The following is a 21927-nucleotide window of genomic DNA, read 5'->3' as shown; positions in this document are numbered from 1 at the left end:
TTACAATTTGTCATGAAGGACATTTGGTAAAGTGTTATATCTCATTGGTAATAAAAAAAATAAAATAAAAATAAATATAGCATGTGGGTGGCTACCCTCAGCAGGGTGCCAACTTCGTGTTTTCTAAGTTATATCTTTTATGATAAATTCAGTTTGTTAAAAATAATGTGTTTGTCAAAATTTGACATACCTGACCACAGCGATAATACATGCTACCACTGCCACGGCAAAATGATGTTTTGAATACTTCTTCTTCGTAGATAGGTACATGAACATATAAATAAGGAAACAACTGTGCCCAAAATAGATCTTCTACTTCTTGGAATGTCTTAGATCCGAAAAATTCGTGAGTCCAACCTGGACCAAAAAGTGCAACAGAAAGTCCTTCGTGTCGTATTTTTTGTAAAGCCTGTAGATTATAATGGTTTAATGAAATATTAAACGATATTATATTATATGCTACAATAAAATAAGTAATATTGTAATTACATATGATGAATTAAATCCACCACCGCCAGGACAACCTCTTCCCCAAATATCAAATCCTACATAAATATCATGAATATCTCGACTGTGAGTTTTTGCTAGTGCCAAACTGTTTTTCAATTTTGATTTCGTCCAGTTATAATTCAAGTAAATGGCATCGCAGTTTAAAAAGAAATCTCTGAAATATTGTACTTAGAACATTCAATAAAATTTACAAACAGAAACAATTGTAAAAGTATAAGAGTGTAATAAGCTTACATGTTTTTACTGTTAAGCTCATTTTGCCAATTTAATTTTCCTTCATTGGTTACGCTATCGTACCATATAATTTCAGAATTTCTAATTGCTTCATGAATATTTTCTGTTAGATATTTTACAAAATAAATTAAATTATTAACTTGCTCACTTTTAATGGTATTTTCAATATTTAATAACCAGCCATCAAACTTATAAAATTTTGCAACAAGTATTAGTGCATCTGCAAATCTTCTTACTTCTTCATGAGATTCAAGTATAACATCCCAGATACCTTCTCTTTCCGTAATTACAGTACCAAGAACTTTTACACCATGATTATGTGCTGCATTAATCCATCCAAAAGGGGGCACAGTTATGAAATGATGACTAAAATACACAAAAGTGTCAATAACACTCCAGTGATAAAATAGGTAAGAATCATAAGATTCTGATCCATATATAAATCTGAAAAATCACGGGTATATTATGTATAATATATGAATTAATAAATATAGTGATTTCTATTACCTGTCTTCTAGGTAGCCACCTTTCATATCATGACAGAGCAACGTTTTCGGATGTACTTCTCTATCCAATTTCTCTAACCGCGTTCTTCCTGCGCTTATTTCTAAACCACTGTACACATAATCAGTTGATCTCGTAGTTCTCCAATTTCTGGCCATGGTTTCAAGTTACCCACGTTATCGAATAATTCTTTTAAGTTTTTGAAAGGTTGTGACTCTGTAACTTCCGTCCTCATCTCTCTGAATTATACTGTTCCACAGATCACTTTCAAATAGTTTTTAATTCATTAACTCAAACAAAGGTTTCTCTTCTTATTTTGGTTCACCGGAAACTTGTATATACATGCGAAGCAGATAGTGTTCCCATCTAACAGAACTGGCATATCAAATTACGTCTCATGATATAATACCATTATCTACCAACTGCTAATGGCAAAAAGATGTTCATTTCTCTATCAAACAAAGTATACAAAATAAAATTATGAATTTATAATGCTCCTACATCAATGTTTATATGATTGTTTCGACTTTGAAAGTAATATTCTTATTTACGCAAGTATATATTCTTTAATATTTTGCAAAAATTATACCGAAACAAACAATTTGGAATAAACATAACTAAGTAAATACTTTAACTTTTTTTTATATATAATTAAATATTTTATTTGATTTGAGTAGAATTTAACACCTAACCTTTACGTTTAAAATATTACTCTTTGTCATTCTCTCTTTCAATGTTATTTCTTCTGCTTCCGTTTTATGATATTTATGACATTTCTTAGTTCAGATATAAGTAACTTTTTCGTAATTTATAAAAAATGACACTCTTTTTAATTATCCTACACTATTAATCCATTACATGTAATTTAACTTTGTAATTTAACTTTTAGCAACTTAAAATATGTGCATGTACAGAGTAATTTTCTTCCTAAGAATAATCATTTAATATTACGATGGCGCCCGTCAGATCGCTGATTCGGTGCGGAGAACTTCGGAGAAGTTGGTGGGCCCATATCTGTCAAGACCACTCACCTCACCTTCACGTGGAGCTCCCCGTCGTCCTGCATCGTTTCCGACCGGGGTAGGGTGCGAAAGAGTGAGTGGCAAAGGAAACGAGGGCATGGCTCGTTAACATTACACACGAAGAATGATGATGATGGAGCAGAATAAAGATATTATTTACGGTGCAGGAGAGGGATACCGCAGTACCGGCGCAGTTGTGGGTGGTGAAGTGGGCCCCGGTGCGTCGTTAGCTAACGACCACGGCCGTTTGGGGGTGGACTGCCAGGCCCCCTTACGTGTTAATGCTACTGGTTCGGAAGATATAGAGATGGAGATGGATATAGAGCTAGAGATGGAGGTGGCTTCGGCAGAAGAGACCCCTCCAGGAGAAGAGAAAATGGCAGAGGCCAACAGCGAACGAAAAAAGGAAAAGAGGGTAGAGACGGAGAGGACTGTGGACAGAAGCGGAAGCAGCAGCCGAGGGGGAAAAGCACCATCGTCCCCGCCTGCGTCCAAGGCACCGGGAGTCTCTTCCTCCTCCTTCTCTCCGCCCCCAATTGACGATAGCGAGATCTTCCGAATCCCTAGGAAGGTAGGGGAAAAAGGGAAGTCTAGAGAGGGAGCACGATCTGGGGACAACTCTAGAGAGCAATCTAGATCGAGAAGAGGGTCGATGTCAGGTGCTCGGTCGGAGAACGATGAGTCGTGTGGATCAAGATCCACGATGGCCTCAGTCACATCCCGAGGAAAGAAGCGTAAGATAGTGATGGAGATAGACAGATGGTCAGGCCAGCCAGGCGCAGGGCAAAGAAGACATGAGGTTGCGGATGGAGGCGCTTGAGAGGCAGGTCAGCGGCCTCGGCCCCTCTATTCTGGGAACCTTAAGGGGAGAAGTAAGGGCAATACTCGGGGAGTTAACGCAGTCGAAACAAGCAGAGGGAATGGCCGGGAAAGCAGGCCAACTACAACAGATCCGCCAGGCGACCTACCCCCGACCTCCCCCCCCAACCTCAACCTCAGGGAATCGGGGGGACAGAGGAAACCGAATAGCAGACGGTGGTGTCCAGAAGGGCCAGAAGGAGGGCGAGAGAACCCGCACGGCTAGGAATGGGTTACAGAGCGCCTATCTCTATCACACCATCGGCGGCAGGAGCAGGAAGAACAGTAGTCCCAGCGGTGCTAACACCTCCTCTTCTCTCTGGTCGAAGGAGGAGGAGAAGAAGGAATAGAGGGAAAGGCATAAGCTACGCGCAAGTGGGGAATCGGTTGAAGTACTTGGGCCTAACCATTGATGACCAATGGTCCTTCCAGCCCCACTTTGAGAACCTCGCCCCGAAGGTGACAGCTGTGGCCAACGCCCTCTGCGGTATCACTGCGGTGGCACTCAGCGTTCCCACGACACGTCCAGTGTGGCGATACGACGAAGTTCAATGCTTTCACATATGTCTAGCGTGGTAATCAGGTGTAGGATCAGGTGTAGAATGGTTCACATACGCTTACGGGTGGTCATGTGGTCCAAAGAAATTAAATGCGAGATCATCACAAAGTTACCGAATTCAATCCAGGTATCGTTAGCACTATAGTCATAACATCTAACATAGTGTTTTCACAAACGCTCAGTGTGTTAAAACGATCCAGAGAAGTGAGAGTCGTCCAAGTACGAGATCGAGAATGGTCCATCATGTCATTACGGTCGGACTGATAATTCACAAAATGCAACTAGTACTTCGAATACTAATCATAACGTAACTGATTTCCGCTCTCCTTTAACTCTTCCTTTATCAAACGTCCGATCAGAATTTTTGCTGTCAAACTGGACCCTTGACCTATTTTGACACTTAACTAAATTGTAAACAACATCAGTTATATCGAGTCCAACATTGGGAAAACCCAATATTCTAAATACACCCGAGGACGTGTGACAGTCGGGATGGCCGTGTCGAAGATGAAAAGACAACGGGGCCCTCCATTGGAATTACTTGGAAAACCTCAATACTGTAGCATTTACGAAATAATCCAGACACAGTCATTCGAAACTTGAGACAATGAGCTTAGGCTCGAGGCGACAACCGTTCGCCGAGCGTAGCCACGGTCACGGGATGAACGTTCCACCTAACAGAGAAGTGCCAGTATTATGAGACACACGTTGTGTTGACAATCAAACCTCGAGCAGGAGCAATGTCGCAGCTACGCGGGTCAGCTTAGCAACGGCGGCTGCAGTTTTGTTGGTATCCCTGGCCAATATTCAACAAAACGAACGCGATCGTAAGGAGAGAAAAGTTTTCATCAGTCTTTTATTTTTGCGATCTCCTTGGAGAATTACACATCGTCTTTACGTGCAGTATATACCGAGCGTCACAGCGAACGTTATTTTGTGCTTCAAAATATATTCTCAGTTTAACAAAGAGTTAGCTCGTGGACCGTGGATTCGTCATATCGAACCTAAGGTCATTGTCATTAGCGTCTAGTTACCGCAGCCACTTGTCAATCTTGTACTATCTATGTCTGTGATAATAAACGCTATCTCGATTGTACAACAATGATGAACAACCCAGGCGAAGATTCGTTACACGACCCTAACACTAATCATAATAAGAACCCGACATATATATAATAATATTTGATAGAAAATAAGAAATAAATGAAAAATACGAAATAAAAAGTATAAGGAACAGATATTTTTCTTTCTAGCTATACTTCCAACATTAAAATATATATAGGGTGTTTGATTTCAAGAAATATATGCAAATTACTGAAACACTACCCACTGTATGAAAAAATGTTTAAGGCAAGAAATGAATAGTTTCGAAGGAAACATAATCTGGTATAATAATTTTCTCTGTATATGGCCATGTGCAAATCATATGATGACAAAATACGTTTTTTTTATTGAATCATATAGATTTAAATAAAGTAATTGATTCGTACCAACGTCCCCTACAAAAAGATACTAACCTATTTATGTCAAAAAGTAATTAGTTGAAGATACTTTAACTATAACAATTACGCGAAAGACACGAAAAGGTACTTTTGTTTTTACAATATCTTTGTCTTCCACATATTATATTTGACAAAAGGAACTTTGCTACTATGTCCTATACAACGATAGGTTTTTCACGCTCAAAATTGCATCCCATATGACCTGCTTCATATAAATCTATGGATGATATTCATAGCCCAGTCTTATACTTGAGATCGTCTCAAGAACAGTCTTCAGATGTCTTTTGATTTCATAACTGCGACTGAAGATTAATCTTAAGGTCGTGTCTTAAGGATTTGCTTAGTAAAGATCTTGTGAAATAAGAAAATCTCATATAACGTCAAAAGGCGCAAATAAGACCACCTTCATCCAAGTTCCCTTGATCGGGGACTTGAGGAAATCTTACTTTAAAATCGCCAATAACCGTAACCATCTTGACAAATCCAATGTTGTTAATTACACTGACTGCTGAGGAAATAGAAGCGAAAACGAATCAATGCGACGTATAGCCGGGAGCTACAGGAAAGACCAAGGCGCGTGAACAAATTGACGCGCGCTTATGGCTAACGAACAGAAAGCAGGGAATATTAGTAGCAAACTGATAACGTTCAAGTAATCGGTATATCTCGAGTGGCAAAGGTATATCATTGTGGGTGTGAGATCGCTGAGTTGGATATTAAGATTGAACAAAATGTTATATAGTAAATGACAACGTACATATTTTATAAACAGGGACGTACAATTGTTTAATGTAATGGTCGGGGGGTATCTATGTGTACTCTCTAAGTCACAAGTTAAGTAATTTCAAAGGAATATTAAACTGAGTTATTTAAGTTTCAATTCCAACGAAGCAAGAGTCTAATCCTTTTCCTTCATGCAAGCGAGAAAACGGGAATTCAAAACTAATGTAAAATAATGCCTAACATAATGCTAATGTCATGTACTATATCGTTACTGAAACTTTTATGCTTCCTGTATAGATAATTGTTTTATTACAAATATTAATAATAACTATTAATTAAATAGATATATATGTAGCAATGAGTACTATAGGTTTTATATATGAAGTATTAGATCGAACGAAATATGAAACATACACGGCATAGTACTCATTATAACATTTATAGCAAAACAATTGTCTACTCAGATTTCATTTTTTCAATTTATAAAAATATGAATTTATACAAACATCTGCACTCTACTTATCATTACTTCCACAACAACGTTCTCGCTCTAAAGTTCAGATTTTTGTATGAAACTGCGGTTAAACGTGACACCCACAATTTTCTTGCATTCTACTAAAATAGCACTTACTATAGTCTAGCTGGTAAACAAACGTGACAAACGTGTAATCGACAAAGAATCATTTACAAGGTCGTTTCTCTATTTACCCTTTTACTACGTGCATTGTTTACGACATGAAAACGCGGCACACTTACAATTACACACCAGGACTATTATTATTCTGACTGCCAGTCATTTGGCTGATCCGTTTCCCATTCTTATCCACCATTCTCCGCTCGCCTTACACTCTCCCTCGTAAGTACTTTCTACCTGCATCGATCGTGAGTGAACCGCGCATTCATACACTAATTTCCTTCTTTCTTCCTGTCAGACTGTGTGAGAAACGAGAATGCACGTGTTTCAAATATTCATGTCTCGATGAAAAATATCCATGAGACTTGACATTAATTCAGATCTATTTTCAAAAATAATATTATAATTAGTTCTTTATTGATTATTCGACAAATTACCACGATTCTGCTTACCGTCCTCTTGTTCTAACGCAATCTAATAGGATAATAGTAAACTAATAGTAAAAGGGTAAACATAGTAACACGTTATGTACATAATAATAATATAAAACAATGATACGAATTCCCTAAAAGACATATCGGTCAATTCCATACATGGAAAAGTGCGAAATAGTAACGATCTTACAAATACTACTTTCTAAATTTAATCTGAAATTTACTATTATTTGTGTCGTATTGTTGTGTCTATTTTTATGGGTGCAATACATTTAATCAAAACGCACTAGAAACTAATACCGGCGTATTGTGTAAAGTTTGTTTCAATCAATGGTAATCGTGTTCTCCCCTTTTTTATCAGGAGGGAGGCGTCCATATTTGTGTTGGTCCGCTAGGAGGGGACCATATCCCTTGTGTTCCGTTTTCCTAGTCTTGTCGCTCGAGCTGGGGCGGCGGCGGTGCCACCCCCCCCTGTTGCGCCTGGGTATCCTTTGTCGCTCCACTCTTGCTGGGTCGCGTTTCCTTTTCCTTTCTCTCTCCGCCCGCTCTTTTGCTAGCATCACTTGCTCACAGAAGGAGCGGACGGCGGTGTATTCCTGGTGCCCTCTCAACATGGCCTTCACGATCGCTTCTCGGGCTACGCTCTCGCCGATGTCGAGTTGCAAGACGTGCTGGTCTGCCCATGCCGGGCATCGCTCCCACGTGTGTTGTACCGTATCCTCCTCTTCCTCGCATTGGTGACATATGGAGGTCACCTCCCGCCGGATCCGTAGTAGGTACTCACCGAACACTCCGTGACCTGTGAGCATCTGTGTCATACGGAATGTCAGCGGTACCCCGCCTTGTTCTCTCCGTGTTTCCCAGTTGGGGAGCACGGCGCGAACAGCCCGGTGTTGCCGTGTAGTATCTTCCTCGACCAGTTGAGAGCGCCATCGCTCCCATGTCTCCCGTTTGGCTTCTTCCCGTGCACTCGACGGTGGTCTGTTGTCGGGTGGTGGCGTCGTTGCGCGCCCATCCAGGCGTGAGATCTTCCTTTTGTCGTATACCCTTCGAAGTGCGAGGGCTTGCAGCTCGAAGGGGGGGACGCGGCCAGCACGGTCGCCGTCGCGTATGACACCGTCCTGTAGCTTCTTGCTGTGCGGATGGCGGTCGTCCTTTGTAGCCTCCTTAGTAGTAGCCGGCTGCGCCGGCTCTCCATCATGTCTTCGGCCCACACTGGGGCTCCGTAGAGTACTCGGGATTTTATGACTCCCTCGTACAGTCGGCGAACGCCCATTCCCGCTCCACCCACGTTCGGCAGTAGGCCGCATAGGGCGTTAGCCGCGGCAGTCACCCTTGGGACCAGTTGTTCAATGTGCGGCTCGAAGGTCCACTGGCTGTCGATGATGAGACCCAGGTACCTCATCTGGTGTCCCACCGGCACTTCCTCTCCGTTGATATTGATGGACAGTCCGGTTGGTGGTGGTTCTCTTCGTCGCCGGTCGAAGAACCCCAGGGCTTCCGATTTGGTTGGTGACACGCTCAGTCCGAGTCTCCTGATAGCGTTCACGGTTCAAGTACACGGTCGTAAGCGGTGTTCCAGAGGATTGGGCCTAGTACTGACCCCTGCGGTACACCGCACTCGACTGGTTTCCTCGTTTCCCCATCCTTGGTGTTGTATATGATCCACCTGTCGCAGAGGTATGCCCTAATAACCCTTACGAGGTACTCCGGTATCTCGTAGTAGTTCAGGGCTTCTAAGATTCTTGCCCATGGGATGGAGTTGAAGTCATTAGTTATGTCTAGTGAGACCGCTATCGCCACTCCTTCCTGGGAGACCATATCCTCCACCTTAGAGCATACCCGTCTCACCGCGTCCACTGTCGAGCGTCCTCGGCGGAACCCGTACTGGCTGTCGTGCCACCCAGGCTCTCGTCGCTCCATATGAGCCTCTAGACGCGCTGCAATTATCCTTTCCAGGAGCTTGCCCACCTCGTCCAGCAGGCATATCGGCCTGTATGCGGACGGCGAAACTAGCGGACGACCCTCCTTTCGTAGCAGGACCAGTCTCGCTGTTCGCCATGCCCGTGGGTACATGCCGTCCTTCAGGCATCTATCAAATAGTGTCGCAGGCGGGGAGCCATTATATTTACCGTCTCTGCCCATACTCGGCCTGGGATTCCGTCCGGGCCTGGTGCCACGTCGCGGGCTGCTGTCCTCTTCGTCGCTTCTAATAGCTCTTCCTCGGTGACATGCAGCTCCTCACTCCACTCCGTTGTCGTCGTTGCCACTTCGTCGTTATCGTTGGGTGTGGTGGAGGGGAGGGACGTTTCTGGCTGCCCTGCACTGTCGCCCTGTCTGGGGAACAAGGTCCCAACGACCTTGTCCAGTAGCATCGGATCCATGTTTGTTGTTATCGGGGGAGCCGAGGTACGCAGTTTGTGCGTCACTACTTTATACGGCCGCCCCCATGGGTCAGACTCGACCGCGTCCACGAGTTCCGTCCAGGACCGCGCTTTGGCCATCTTAATCTCCCGTTGGAGGGTACGTCTTGCCTCCCTGTATTTCTCGTATGTGTGGGAGATCTCTTCCTCGTCGCGAGTTTGTCTGCGACGCTGTGCCTGTGCGAATCTTCTGCGGGCTCTGTTGCAGCTCTCTCGCAACTCCGCGATCTCTGGTGTCCACCAGTAGACTCCTTTGTTCAAATGTCCACTGCTCGGGTTGGAGCGCGGCATCGAGGCATTGCACGCCGCGTTCATGTATTTACGGAGGTCTTCCGCTTCCTCGTCGATACTACTGGTTGCGCTCGTGCATTGGGCGTCCCAGCTCCAGGCCGAGACGATGGCTGCCGCCTGTAGCATCTGTTTGTTCCTCTCCTTCAGGCGCCATCTGGGTGGCGTTGGGCCGGGGTGGTTCGTTCCTCTTCGAGGGCTGTTGGTGTCCCCCCTGTCGATGGCCAGTTCCATCCTTATGTAGAGGGGATTGTTGGATTCTGACTCTGGAGTAAGAAAATTTACTACCGCATGGAGTTTCCATGGACTTGGTTTGGCTTTTTAATTATTTCTTGGAATAACAGAGCTTCAAATTAATGATGTATCTTCTCTTGATTCATCGGTGAGTAGCGGTACTGCCTAGTATATGTTACAATTTCGTTTGTTATATAAATCGAATGGTAAATTCTTCATTCGTTATACCTTACAACTTCCGCAAGTAATAATTTCCTTTATTATTCGGAATTACAATGATGTTCCAAGAGGACAACTTTGGTAGGACAAGTATCTGTAGATACAGTAATATAATCTCAATTTGACCCACCAAAATTGTATCTGTAGATACAGTAATATAATATCTGCCATAATACATTGCCGAATATTAATTGTCATTTACTATATGCATATTATTGGGCTTTTATTAAAACGTTTCGTCAGTGGCTTGCCTGGACAAACATTGAATCTTTGAAAAGTAACTAAGCAGGAACGTTTAAATCTTTCTGATTGAAACGTTATATTTATGTAAAAATAAATTCCCTCTACGATCGATAAATAGCAAATAAAAGTAATAAACAAAAAATAAAATTGTATTTGTAAATAACAATTAATCTCGTTACATTAATACACGTTGTCTTTTGACTTGTTCAAACAACAAATAATTCGTTTCCGCTTCTTATTTAAACTGTCCGAAAATTTATTCAATAATATCCAACATTACTCTCAACCAAACAAATCCTGTTTGAAATATTCTTGAATCAATAAATAATTCGAGAATATAATTGGCTTTATAGATTAAAATGAACTATTCTCTATATACAAGAATAGTATCTCGCACATCATCATGATCCAATATACTTTTCTTCCTTAGTTTCTCTTTAGTTATTGTTGTTGGAAATACTCGCAGGACATATGGAAGCAATTATCACTTGTAGTTTATGATTCGCACGGTCAATTTTTATGAAATCCATTAGGCGAATAGAGGGTGATTAAGAACTGGAAACGATAGAAGATTTCAGATATTGTAGACATTTCCCATCATCGTCTCCGCTTATTATAAGTATTTTCGATAGGATAATTGAATTTAGCTGTGAAGCTCCTGTACTGCAATACCCGGATTTTGAAAAAACATTCACATTAATAACAGACGCAAGTAACGAAGGATTAGGAGCAATACTCTCCCAAGACGGACATCCATGCTATTACATATCCCGAACCTTGAACCCTCCTGAGAAAAACTATTCCACAACCGAAAAAGAGTTATTGGCGATAGTATGGTCGATCAAAAGACTGAGACAATATTTACTTGGTAGAAAATTTAAGATTCAAAGTGATCGTCAAGCTTTGAAATGGCTAAAAAATGTTAAGGATCCCTCATCGAGACTCATGCGATGGCGTTTGAGACTCGAGGAGTATGATTATGAAATAGAATACAAAAAGGGAAGGGAAAACACAGCTGCAGATGCTCTGTCCCGACTGTATCTTATCACCAATGACAAAGTTCAATCCGATTTAGAAAACCCGAACTATTACGACGAATGTGTCGACTGGAAAACAAACATCACCCCAGCTCCAATAACTCAAAAGACTAACAGACCACACTTTAAACAAATTACAAAGACCGAATTAGGAGACTTCAACCAACAGCACTGGTTGCATCAATTAACTAAACACTTTATTAACCAGACTGGACACTTGCATATAGGGATAAATGACAATAGCTTTAGCACACTAGAAAAAGTGAACATTCAACTCATGTTAAGGTTTCTAACGACTAGATTCCCTCAAATTAAATTGGTATTTGGACAAGATCCGCCGGTAGACTACGATAACGAACAAAAACAAACTATCATAATTTTACTATCAGTATTTTTTTATATTTATATCTTTATATCTTTTATATTTCTGTATTTATGTATTCTTAAACGTTTTCTATAATTCTATATTCAAATAAAGTATTCAAGTATAAAAAGAAGGATACGAATAGGAATGGCAACGCATGCAACAGTACGTGAATGTTACGCGTGCGCCAGATAACCAGGGGAGATTGTATAGGAATCGGGAGTTCGTTGGACAAAGAGAACGTTTTTTAGAACTACGTTATTTTAATGTAAACTATATACCAAAGAATTTCAAAAAAGAAATAAATAAAATCGGGTAACTGATTAGTTACCCGAAGAAAAATAGGAAAACATCTGCTAAAGGAAATGGCGCAATCAACCTGCGAACCCAAGGTTGCGACGATTGGCGTTAATAGTTGGGCGTTAACAGATTGGCGCTAACAGCATGACATAAACAATTTCAAATTGGAGTTCAACCGCTAACCGCGACGAGTCCACGGTGATTTTTACTCCTTTCTATACGCAGGCGGCACGTTACAAATAGAGATCTCACTCCGCTGGTCTGATGTTTTTAATTATATTTTTAATACAGCGCTTATCGCATTGAGAGCAGCATCATGGCCATTTGTAAGCATTCGTTGGTAAAGGCATGCAGTACATCATTTAAATCCGTCATAATAAAAAGGAGAACGCATGATTACATACATTTCGTAATAAAGATAATAAAAAGAGACTCACCATACCAACATAAGAGAAGATTTATAATGATTTACCTTACAGGAGAATAGGTTTATTTGAATAACACGAAATCCATGCACAAGGTTTTGGAGATCCAGAGACTTTGAAGACCCTAAAAAATTAAAGCAAGTTAGATGAATGCAAAAATTAAAATTTAAACGTGATCATGTTATAAGAGTATCGTATTGAATTATATATTTAATGTAAACAATTAAGTTAAAATGTTACAATATTTTGTCATTATTTGTTTGAATTTCATCAAATGCTTTTAAATAAGAAAATTTTGATAAAAACAAGTAACTTACAGAGTTAAAATAAAAAATTGTATTATCTTTATAGCGTAATTTATTGATAGGTTATAAATGAATTTATAGCCATAATATTCAGAATTTTGCAAAATATTCTCAAGATATATCTTCTTTCACTTGCTAAAACTTTCTAATGGATTGTTATCTAACATACATGATTAAAGCACACTCTTCTGTTAATCATTGATCGATCAAATTGATCCAGTTCTTAAAATCTTAACGAATTCCATAATCAATGTTTCACAATATATAGAAAAAAATAATTTTGAAGCGATCTGATCTATATAAAAAAAGAACATTCTCGAGTTTAACATTGCAATGTTGTAATATTTTTACATTTATAAAAGAAACGTTGACATATTTAAACAAAATAAACCATCAGCGCTTCATATATTTTGGATTATTAAAATATAATTTTGTTTGATACAATTCTTGGAGGGTCAAAAGTTTTTAAAATTAATGAAAGTGATGTGTATTATTGTACATTTAATAATAACAATAAGTATATATATAATCACTGGTTGACATCGTTATTCGATTCGCTCGGTTTATTTCCTGTTTTTTTTTACATTCGATTTTAGCACCAGCTTTTTTAAAACTCTGGCAATTAGTTAACAGAATGTGATTTAATCATGGAATAGGTCCATTTATTTTGCTTGTAATCCGAATAATTTCAATCGTTCGAGTAGTTTTGTGTTTTTCAAGTATCTCCAAAGCAGTTCAAGTACTTTTCAATTATTCAAGTTCGTCCCCTCCCCCCGTTTTTCAAGTATGTATTCATTTTCCAGAAACATTGATTCAATAATACTTGCCGCTACTGCGTTTTGATTTTTAATTGTGAATTTTTGGAGTTACCGGCACTCGATTAGTTTTTCAAGTTAAAACGTCTCTTATATTATCATCACTTTTTACACGTTATTTGCTATTAGAGTTATTTGCTATGACGTTGAGATTAAAGTGGACTTACTTTGTAAATTCTTTTGATATTAATATAACGTTTCGTTTCAATATTAAATTGTTGCAATCTATTTTGATAAATTTTACCGTCACAAGCTAACGACACAGCGGGTCCCACTTGTCCACCCACGTCTGCGCCGGTACTGGGGTATCCCTCCCCTGCACCGTAAACTTCATTATTTATATTTTCCGACATATCATAATTATCTTCATCGTCAAGGGTTTGTTTTATCGTGTGTTGGTGCCTTCTCGTCTTGGTGCCACTCACTCTTTCGCACTCTACCCCGGTCGGGACCGATGCAGGGTGACGGGAAGCCCCACGTGAAGGTGAGGTGAGTGGTCTTGACAGATATGGGCCCACCAACTTCTCCGAAGTTCTCCGCACCGGATCAGCGATCTGACGGGCACCACAGCGCCGACCAGCCGCCACCCGACTATAGGTGAACATCAGATACATCGGGGTTTCTCAGGGCATGATGCTACGCACTGAGAACCCATACCCGCCTCGTGCTCCCCATGTGAAGTGTGTATCTATGTGAAGTCCAAGGTGTTTGACTTGCCTTGTTTGTGTTATTTGCGTGCCGTTCAGGAAGATGTTAGGTGTTATCTGTTTTCTCAATGTGAATGTGATGTGGTTGCATTTGTTAGGGTTAGCTTTGACAATAGTTGACATGTACAGTGATTCACGAACATGAGTTTGGATCTTATTAAATTTACTTTATAATATAACAGTATTTGAATTTATATTTATTTTTTTAAACTCTTTTTAAACAGTTTCTAGGGGTTCAATTTCGAAAAACGCCCAAACACGTGTTCGTTTCGTGTGTGTGTGTACACATACATATACATATATATATATGTCGGAGATGAAAGGACACCGCCCCCCCCCCCCCCGTTGGAATTATTTGGAAAAGCCTCAATACTGTAGCATCTACGAAATAACCCAGACACAGTCATTCGAAACTTGAGACAATGAGTTTAGGCTCGAGGCGACAACCGGTCGCCGAGCGTAGCCACGGTCACGGGATGAACATTCCACCTAACAGAGATATAAAGTAACATAGCTTTCCTTTAAAGAATTGGCAGTACAGACACTTGACAATAAGACATTCCAACAGCCCCGCAGCTCGCCACACACAGACCCCATTCTTTGGGCCAGATGATCGCCAGATGCCGATGCATCGTTTACAGTTTATGTTCAGATAACCTGAGGAACCGTTACAAATCTTAGGACTTAGTTAACTAAAGTCCTTCAGATTGACAAACAGTCTTTATTCTATCAGCCTGTAAATCTGTCGCCTATTGCGGGAAGTTATGGGAAAGCCTGATTTGGTCACGTACGACGTTGCCTGCTAGGAACTCTCTCTCTAGGGCGGCTAGCATCCTTTTCTAACCGCCAACATAGAAATTGACCAATTAACAGCAGCGTCTATTTCCCTCACCCTCCGAGTGGAGGCTTTCTTTGACGAATCCGATGATCTCGTGCCCTTAGGCACACCCCATCATAGTTTTCCTCTGCAGCGTCGTCGCGACGGAAAGTCATTCTTTTCTGGTAACCTGATTAGCTAAGAGTCAATCAAGCGTTCCTAGTATCACGAGTAGTAAGTTGAGTCCGACTTAGACTTTGAAGCAAAGTATATTCGTTATCCCGTTGACCGTGGATTCGCTATATCGAACCTAGGGCCATTGTCATTAGCGTCCAGCTACCGCGTCCGATTGTCAATCTTGTATCAGCCATACTTGTGTAATAAATATCTGTGCGACAACCATGAACCACACTGGTGAAGATTCATTATACGCCCCTACCGTCAACCCGACATATACAGTAGCGGACAAAAGTTTAAGACGAAATGGAAGAAATAAATAATTGATTTACTTTCCATAAAAAATATAAATACGGTGTTCTACTTTTGGTATTAACTAATTGTACATTTGTTTGTACACTTAGAAAAAAAATTTCATTTTGATATTTTGCTCAATAGCTAAGTTATAAAAAAGGAACGAAATCTGTATAATATTTCGTCGGTCAAAAGTTTAAGACTATACAAAAAATATTAATTTTTGGTTAAAAAATATACACAATTTTTGTTTAAATTCAATATTTTGTTCAATATCCGTTATTTCTTATCCCTTCGGTACATCTTCTTGGCATAGAATCTATTAATTTTTTATATTAATCTACCGTAATATTATTCCAGGCTGTTTCAATCGTAGAGTAAAGTTCATTTAAATTTTTCGGTTTATAACCTTGTACTGTCTTTTTTATGATGCTTCACAAATTCTCGATTGGGTTAATGTCTGGTGATTGCGACGGCCACGGCAGCACGGTGATATTTTCTTCTTGAAAAAACTGTTTCACAACCCGAGCCGTGTGCTTCGGATCATTATCATTTTGAAAAATAAAATCATCACTCATATTGTTGCGTGCAAAAGGTAACATTGTGTTCTTGAGTATGTCCTTGTATTGAAAACGGTCCATAATTCCATTGATACGACATATCGGACCAGGGCCGCTTCGAGAAAAACACGCCCACACCATAACGTTGCCACCACCATGTTTAAGAGTTTTTAAAACGCACTGTGTTTTCAAACTTTCGCCAATTCGACGTCTAACGTACCGTATCCCGTCAGAACAGACGCGATTGAATTTCGATTCGTCAGAAAACAATACCTTTTGCCAATCTTCACTTGTCCAATGCTTATGAGCTTTAGCAAATGCAAGTCGTCTTTTTCGATTCCTAGAACTCAGCAGTGGTTTCTTTTGGGGTTTTCGTCCTCTTAAGTTAAAGTCTTCTAATCTTCTCCTAACAGTTCTAGCACTAATTTGTGTATCGTTTTCATAGTTTATCTCCGCAGCAATATTATTTGCACTACGAAAACGATCCTTTTCGCTCAATCGATGAATCCGGCGATCCATTTTCGGTGTTGTTTTCCGTGGTCTTCCGTTTTTCGGTTGATCGCAATACATGCCTGTCTTTAAACATTTATACCAAGCTTGTTTACAAGCTGTTTCTGACCTGTTCACTATATTTGCTATTTCGGTGAAGGTTTTACTTTGCTTTCGCAGCCTTACGATTTGTTCCCTTTCGTTTTCAAGTAAATTCTTTGATTTACCCATAGTCTGTTCCTACCTAAATGAATTTTAAGCAATAAAAGGTACACTAAACAATGATTTTGACATTCCAGAATCAAAATGTTCAAAAACTGTACTCGTACTCACGTTTTACACAGATCGTCTTAAACTAATGTCCACTGTTTCCAAGTGCTAGGCGGTAACTAACTGTTGTAACTCCTACATTGTTTGTATTTAACAACTGACTGTCTGAGGTTACGAAGGTCAAACATACAGCTACGTTATTCCAAAGAGACAAACCGAATAGAAGAACAATATGCGTATAAGATGTTTGTAATCCGGTTTACAAATCATCGTCTTAAACTTTTGTCCGCTACTGTACATATAACTAGTTTCGTTATTCCAGATTTATGAGAATTAACAAATTCTTCGAATGAAATTATTTTAGCTGTTTAATAAATTGTGCATCAAAAAATTGCTTGTATAAATTAAAGAACGTTTCTAGCAGCAGTATTTATTTAGTATATATATGTATATATATATATATATATATATATATACTACATATATACTATATATGTAGTTCTATTGAAATTGAGTTTGTTGGGGACCAGAAGAGTGCTGTGCTCGACAATTTCATTGAAACGCTTAAGAGATGTTCCCGAAGGAATTATGACGGGCTTTCGAGGGAACGGTGGAACTTTGTCAGGAAAAATCTGTAATCCGTTTAGAAGTCGCAATTTGAATATTATTGAATGCCTTATATTATAATATGTTTAAGCATAATAATAAATCTTAATTCTTCCCCTTTTGTTAGAATTAAATTCACATTCTGTCCGTTGGTATTAGATGCCTTAAACATTCGCCAATCGATCTTGAGAAAGGGGCGCCAAATACAACGCGATAATTAAACGAATTCACTTAAGTGAAGTTCGATTATAGTTGCCTGTAGTTTCTCGCTTCCCAATTAACTAACTAAGTTCAAATAATAACGGCAATATTCTAAACTAATACCATGGCAGAACGCAATTTGAGATTTCCAATTTGCTTTGAACATGTTGGCAACTCTGTTAAGGAAGGATACTGGCAATTGATTCCTCGGAAAAGGTGCTACATACAATTGTAATTGAACTTGGCTTGTGTAAATTCATTTAATAATTTAACTTTACTGTGCGCCCGCATATGAAATGTGTGTGTCATGCGGTACTACGCAAAACAAATAATTTGTGCGGTGAATGAATGATCCACCATAGTGTGAATAAGCTTTTATGGTAATTGCTATTACAAACTATATTGAATCCATTAATTCATATGTTCGGCAGCTGAAGGTAAGGCGTAGATACAGAACTGCTGCTCTCGGCTATTCATTATCGATTCGGTAATAATATTATAATATAACGGTTATAACGTTTCTCGTTATTAAATCGATTATTGCACGTTGCTTGAGTCTCGTTGACATCGTGTCAATATTCAACTTCCCCATAAACGGTATCTGTAATTGCGTCATGTACAGTTATTGATTTTTGGTATGGTATAGGGGAGGAATGAAGCTACAAGCTCCCGGCTTACCGGTACCATTGCATCTATTTTTGTCCTCGAGCTACGTGACGCGTGAGCGTTATTTATCAATCCATTTTCGCATACATTCTGTATCCTATATAAAACACTGAAATGTCATTAATACTCCAATGAGACACAATTATCGTGATTATATTGATCGAGACGAATGTGAAAATGTACACAGAGATTGCCAAATGTTTACACCAAATATGTAGCGTCTGTACAAATATCTGCAATTGGAAATAACTGCCAAACGATAGATGATACGGAGAAATGTAATAAGTGGAAAAAAAAATATTAAAAATAAAATTAAATAAAATAAAATAGTAATAAGAAGTGTAAAAATGTAAAATATTAAAGTTAAAAATTTTCAAAGCCAGTCGAAGGTCGTTTTGCATCTTTTAGATGGGATATCACATTTTAATTCGCATGTCATAACAGAGTAAAAAAAAAAAGAAAAATTCAAAACGCTACTGACAAATAATTTTGAATTGATGCAACGTCTCTATAGAAAAAGTATCGTTGAAACGGACAAATTTTTCAACCATTTGTTCTACTACACTTGCACGTGTATCAGTAATTCGATTCTTCCTATTTTCAAGAGCTGTTGGTCCTGTTTCGTAGACAATGCTTTTCGCGTATGGTGTCACACGCGTAGGTGTATCGAAACAAATGGTTGTTCTCCATTTTCAAACAGAGTGCTGCAGCGTTTTAACCGATATGCGAATTTCGAACGTGCAATGTAAAGTGAAAAAATAGAGAAACAAAAAACTCAGCCCTTGTGTGTTTCGACATTTCCTCTGTTGCGACGTTGCGTTAATTCAAGACCACTTGAAAACAGGGCATCGAATTCGTCCTCGGCCCTTTCATCGTACGAGAACAAAAATACGATGTTCCATTTAAAAAACGCGACGTGAAAATTTTTAACTGGAATTTTTATATTTATTATAATCCACGTAAAAAAAAGCTTAAAAAACACCTCTTCGTGTTATTTACTCTCGCGTTTGGTAGTTATTTCAAATGACAGAAATTTCTAGACACTCTGTATATTTAAAAAATAATTAATATACAGCATGAATAGTCATCTTAAACATATAATAATAAATATTTATAATGTTTTCACTGAATAGACATGTATTTTATTATAATAGGATTTCCTGCATCCTGAATTGTTTGTTAATTGTTAACTTATTATGCTTACCTAGAAAGTAGATAATCCCTTCCGCACTTTCTTTCTTTACTTCAATTAACATCCACTGTTTTGTTAATTATTCGAGAATATAATTTTAAACAAGCTGTGATGCATTCTGTACAGATTATACGAGTACGTACGTACTCTTTCAATAATTATTTATTTAATAAGTAGAATGCACGATATTCAGCCATCAAGGTATGTAGGTCAAACTTCACATACAATCAATACAGATCTTGATGTTAACAATATATCAAGTATAGAATACGTAATGCTTTGAATTTTATGGGGATTATCATGCAATAATGAATATAAGAGAAAACCAATAATTTACGTAAAAGCTACAAAATATTTAATGCAAGTACGTGTTTCGTACAGGTAATCAAAAAATATTTAAAAGATGAATTACATGTTGCATTACTAAATTAATTTTGTTAGCGATCTGTTCGCTGTGCTGTTTAATCCGGTGTTAAAGTCTCTCGGCGATTATATAAGCTGACACTTCACGCATAGAAAGGTCGATTTCTTTCTTGCCACACGTATTCGCGCCATAAATTAAGAATTCCGAGGGATCTCGACTGGTGTCAAGTACCAGGGGCAATTATCGAGACTCGGAGGAATCATTTCACAGTAACCGGAGAGGCCGCCACGTTCGACCACTCCTCGAATCACTTCGCTCGCGTTCCAGAAAGGAGGGATTCCTGATTCATCCTCGTTTTTTAGGCGAGCAAGCCAATTAGTGATATCGAGCACTCCCGGTCTTCCTCACGGTCTTTTTTTTTCTTTTTTTTTTTTTTTTTTTTTCTAATAGTTTATTTTGCTTTTTACAATTTGTCCTGAAGGACATTTGGTAAAGTGTTATATCTCATTGGTAATAAAAAAATAAAATAAAAATAAATAAGTTATATCTTTTATGAGGTCTATTGGGTGTTTCCTTTTTAGTCTTCTTGCGATGTTCGTTGTGTTGCACGTTTCAGCTGCCACCTGAAATCTCCTCCTTGACCGTTGGTATTTCCAAGGTCTTTCCGTATGTCCTCGTTTCTAACGTACCACGGGGCGTTTACTATTGTTCTAAGGATTTTGGCTTGAATTGTTTCGATTTTGTTTAGATTTTGTCCAGATTGGTTTTATGATTATTTTGTATATTTTTAGTTTGTTTTCTGTGCTCAATTTGGATTTTCGGCTTGTTAACATTTGCCCATTTGTCTTCTTGCTGCCTGCATTTCGTCTACTATTGATTTGATATGCTGACTTGTCTTGTTCGCGTTATTTGCGTGCCGTTCGGGAAGCTGTTATCTATTTTCTCAGCTTGATATGAATGTGACGTGATTGCGTTCGTTAGGGTTAGCTTTAATTCGTTTGTCTTGTATCTAATTTTCTGTTTTTGTAGCAATTTGGCTGCTGTTACAGGGTTAATATGCCTGATTAGTACGGCTGTGCCGTCCGCGAATCTCAATATTTTGCTATTGGTAGTTGTTGGTATGTTGGCCGTGTATGTAGCGTGTACGATCCCTAGGACGCTTCATTGCGGAACCCCTGCTTTGATGTCTGACATCGGAATGTGCGTTCTTTACTTCTATTGTAAAGGTTCTGTAAGCTTATGTATGATTTTATTATTTGGTATACTTGTTCCGGGAATTATTCTTTGAGTGTTTGTAGTTGGCTTTCGTGGTTTATTTTGTCGAATGCTTTCTCTATGTCCAGGAATACGGCTGTACAGTATTGTTTATTTTCCATCGTGTGTATTATTTCGTTGACGTGATCTCGGGTTAGAGCAGAAGAACAGTTTTAGCTTTTTCGAGTTAAGGTCGGAAGTCAATCATTAGTTTCTTCTTTTTATTATTTAATTTGTATTTTACAATTTGTCGAGCTGGACATTTGGTAAATTTTCTTAATTTAACTGCTAAATAACATGTGGGTGGCTACCTCCAGCGGAATACCATATTCGAGTTTGATTATTTTATTTCTTCAGCGAGGTCAGTTCTTTTTAGTCTTCTTTCTGTGAGAATTTTGCTCGCTTCAGCAGCCCGCTGGTTTCGAGGTGTTGTCGTTCGTCTTTTGTATTTTTCTGCATACCTGCCAAAATGTTCTCCTTCACCGTTGGTATTTTTAATTCTGCGTATATCCTCGTTTCTGACATACCATGGGGCGTTGACTATTGTTCTCAGTATCTGGGATTGTAGAAATTCTGGTTTATCCATGTGGCTTATTGCTGCTGTCCCCCATAGTGGTATTCAGTACGTCCAAATTGATTTTACCATTGTATTGTAGACTTTTAATTTATTTTCTGTGGTGGGCGTAACGTCGAGTGG

General features: G+C 39.1%; 2 protein-coding genes across 3 annotated transcripts in view; one reads left to right on the top strand and one right to left on the bottom strand.

Annotated features, from left to right (window-relative positions):
* LOC132915649 (cytosolic endo-beta-N-acetylglucosaminidase-like) overlaps nt 1–21927 on the top strand; it is a 592431-nt gene that overhangs the window by 148374 nt on the left and 422130 nt on the right. The window lies entirely within an intron of this gene.
* LOC132915661 (cytosolic endo-beta-N-acetylglucosaminidase-like) lies at nt 7–1406 on the bottom strand. Its single transcript, XM_060975492.1, has 4 exons — nt 1252–1406; nt 745–1188; nt 490–664; nt 7–409 (listed from the first exon to the last, which is right to left on the bottom strand). The coding sequence occupies exons 1-4, from the start codon at nt 1404–1406 to the stop codon at nt 149–151; spliced, it is 1035 nt and encodes a 344-aa protein (XP_060831475.1). The 3' UTR covers nt 7–148.

Source organism: Bombus pascuorum, unplaced genomic scaffold (genome assembly GCF_905332965.1).
Source record: "Bombus pascuorum unplaced genomic scaffold, iyBomPasc1.1, whole genome shotgun sequence".
Taxonomy (NCBI): domain Eukaryota; kingdom Metazoa; phylum Arthropoda; class Insecta; order Hymenoptera; family Apidae; genus Bombus; species Bombus pascuorum.
The sequence above is the reverse complement of the archived record's forward strand: the minus strand, read 5'-3'. Positions and strand labels throughout refer to the sequence as shown.

Coding starts and splice junctions, on each gene's coding strand:
- LOC132915661 (XM_060975492.1), bottom strand. CDS start 1,406: ATGGCCAGAAATTGGAGAACTACGAGATCAACTGATTATGTGTACAGT. Junction 1,189..1,251: donor GGTGGCTACCTAGAAGACAG/GTAATAGAAATC, acceptor GTGATTTTTCAG/ATTTATATATGGATCAGAAT. Junction 665..744: donor GAGCTTAACAGTAAAAACAT/GTAAGCTTATTA, acceptor ACAATATTTCAG/AGATTTCTTTTTAAACTGCG.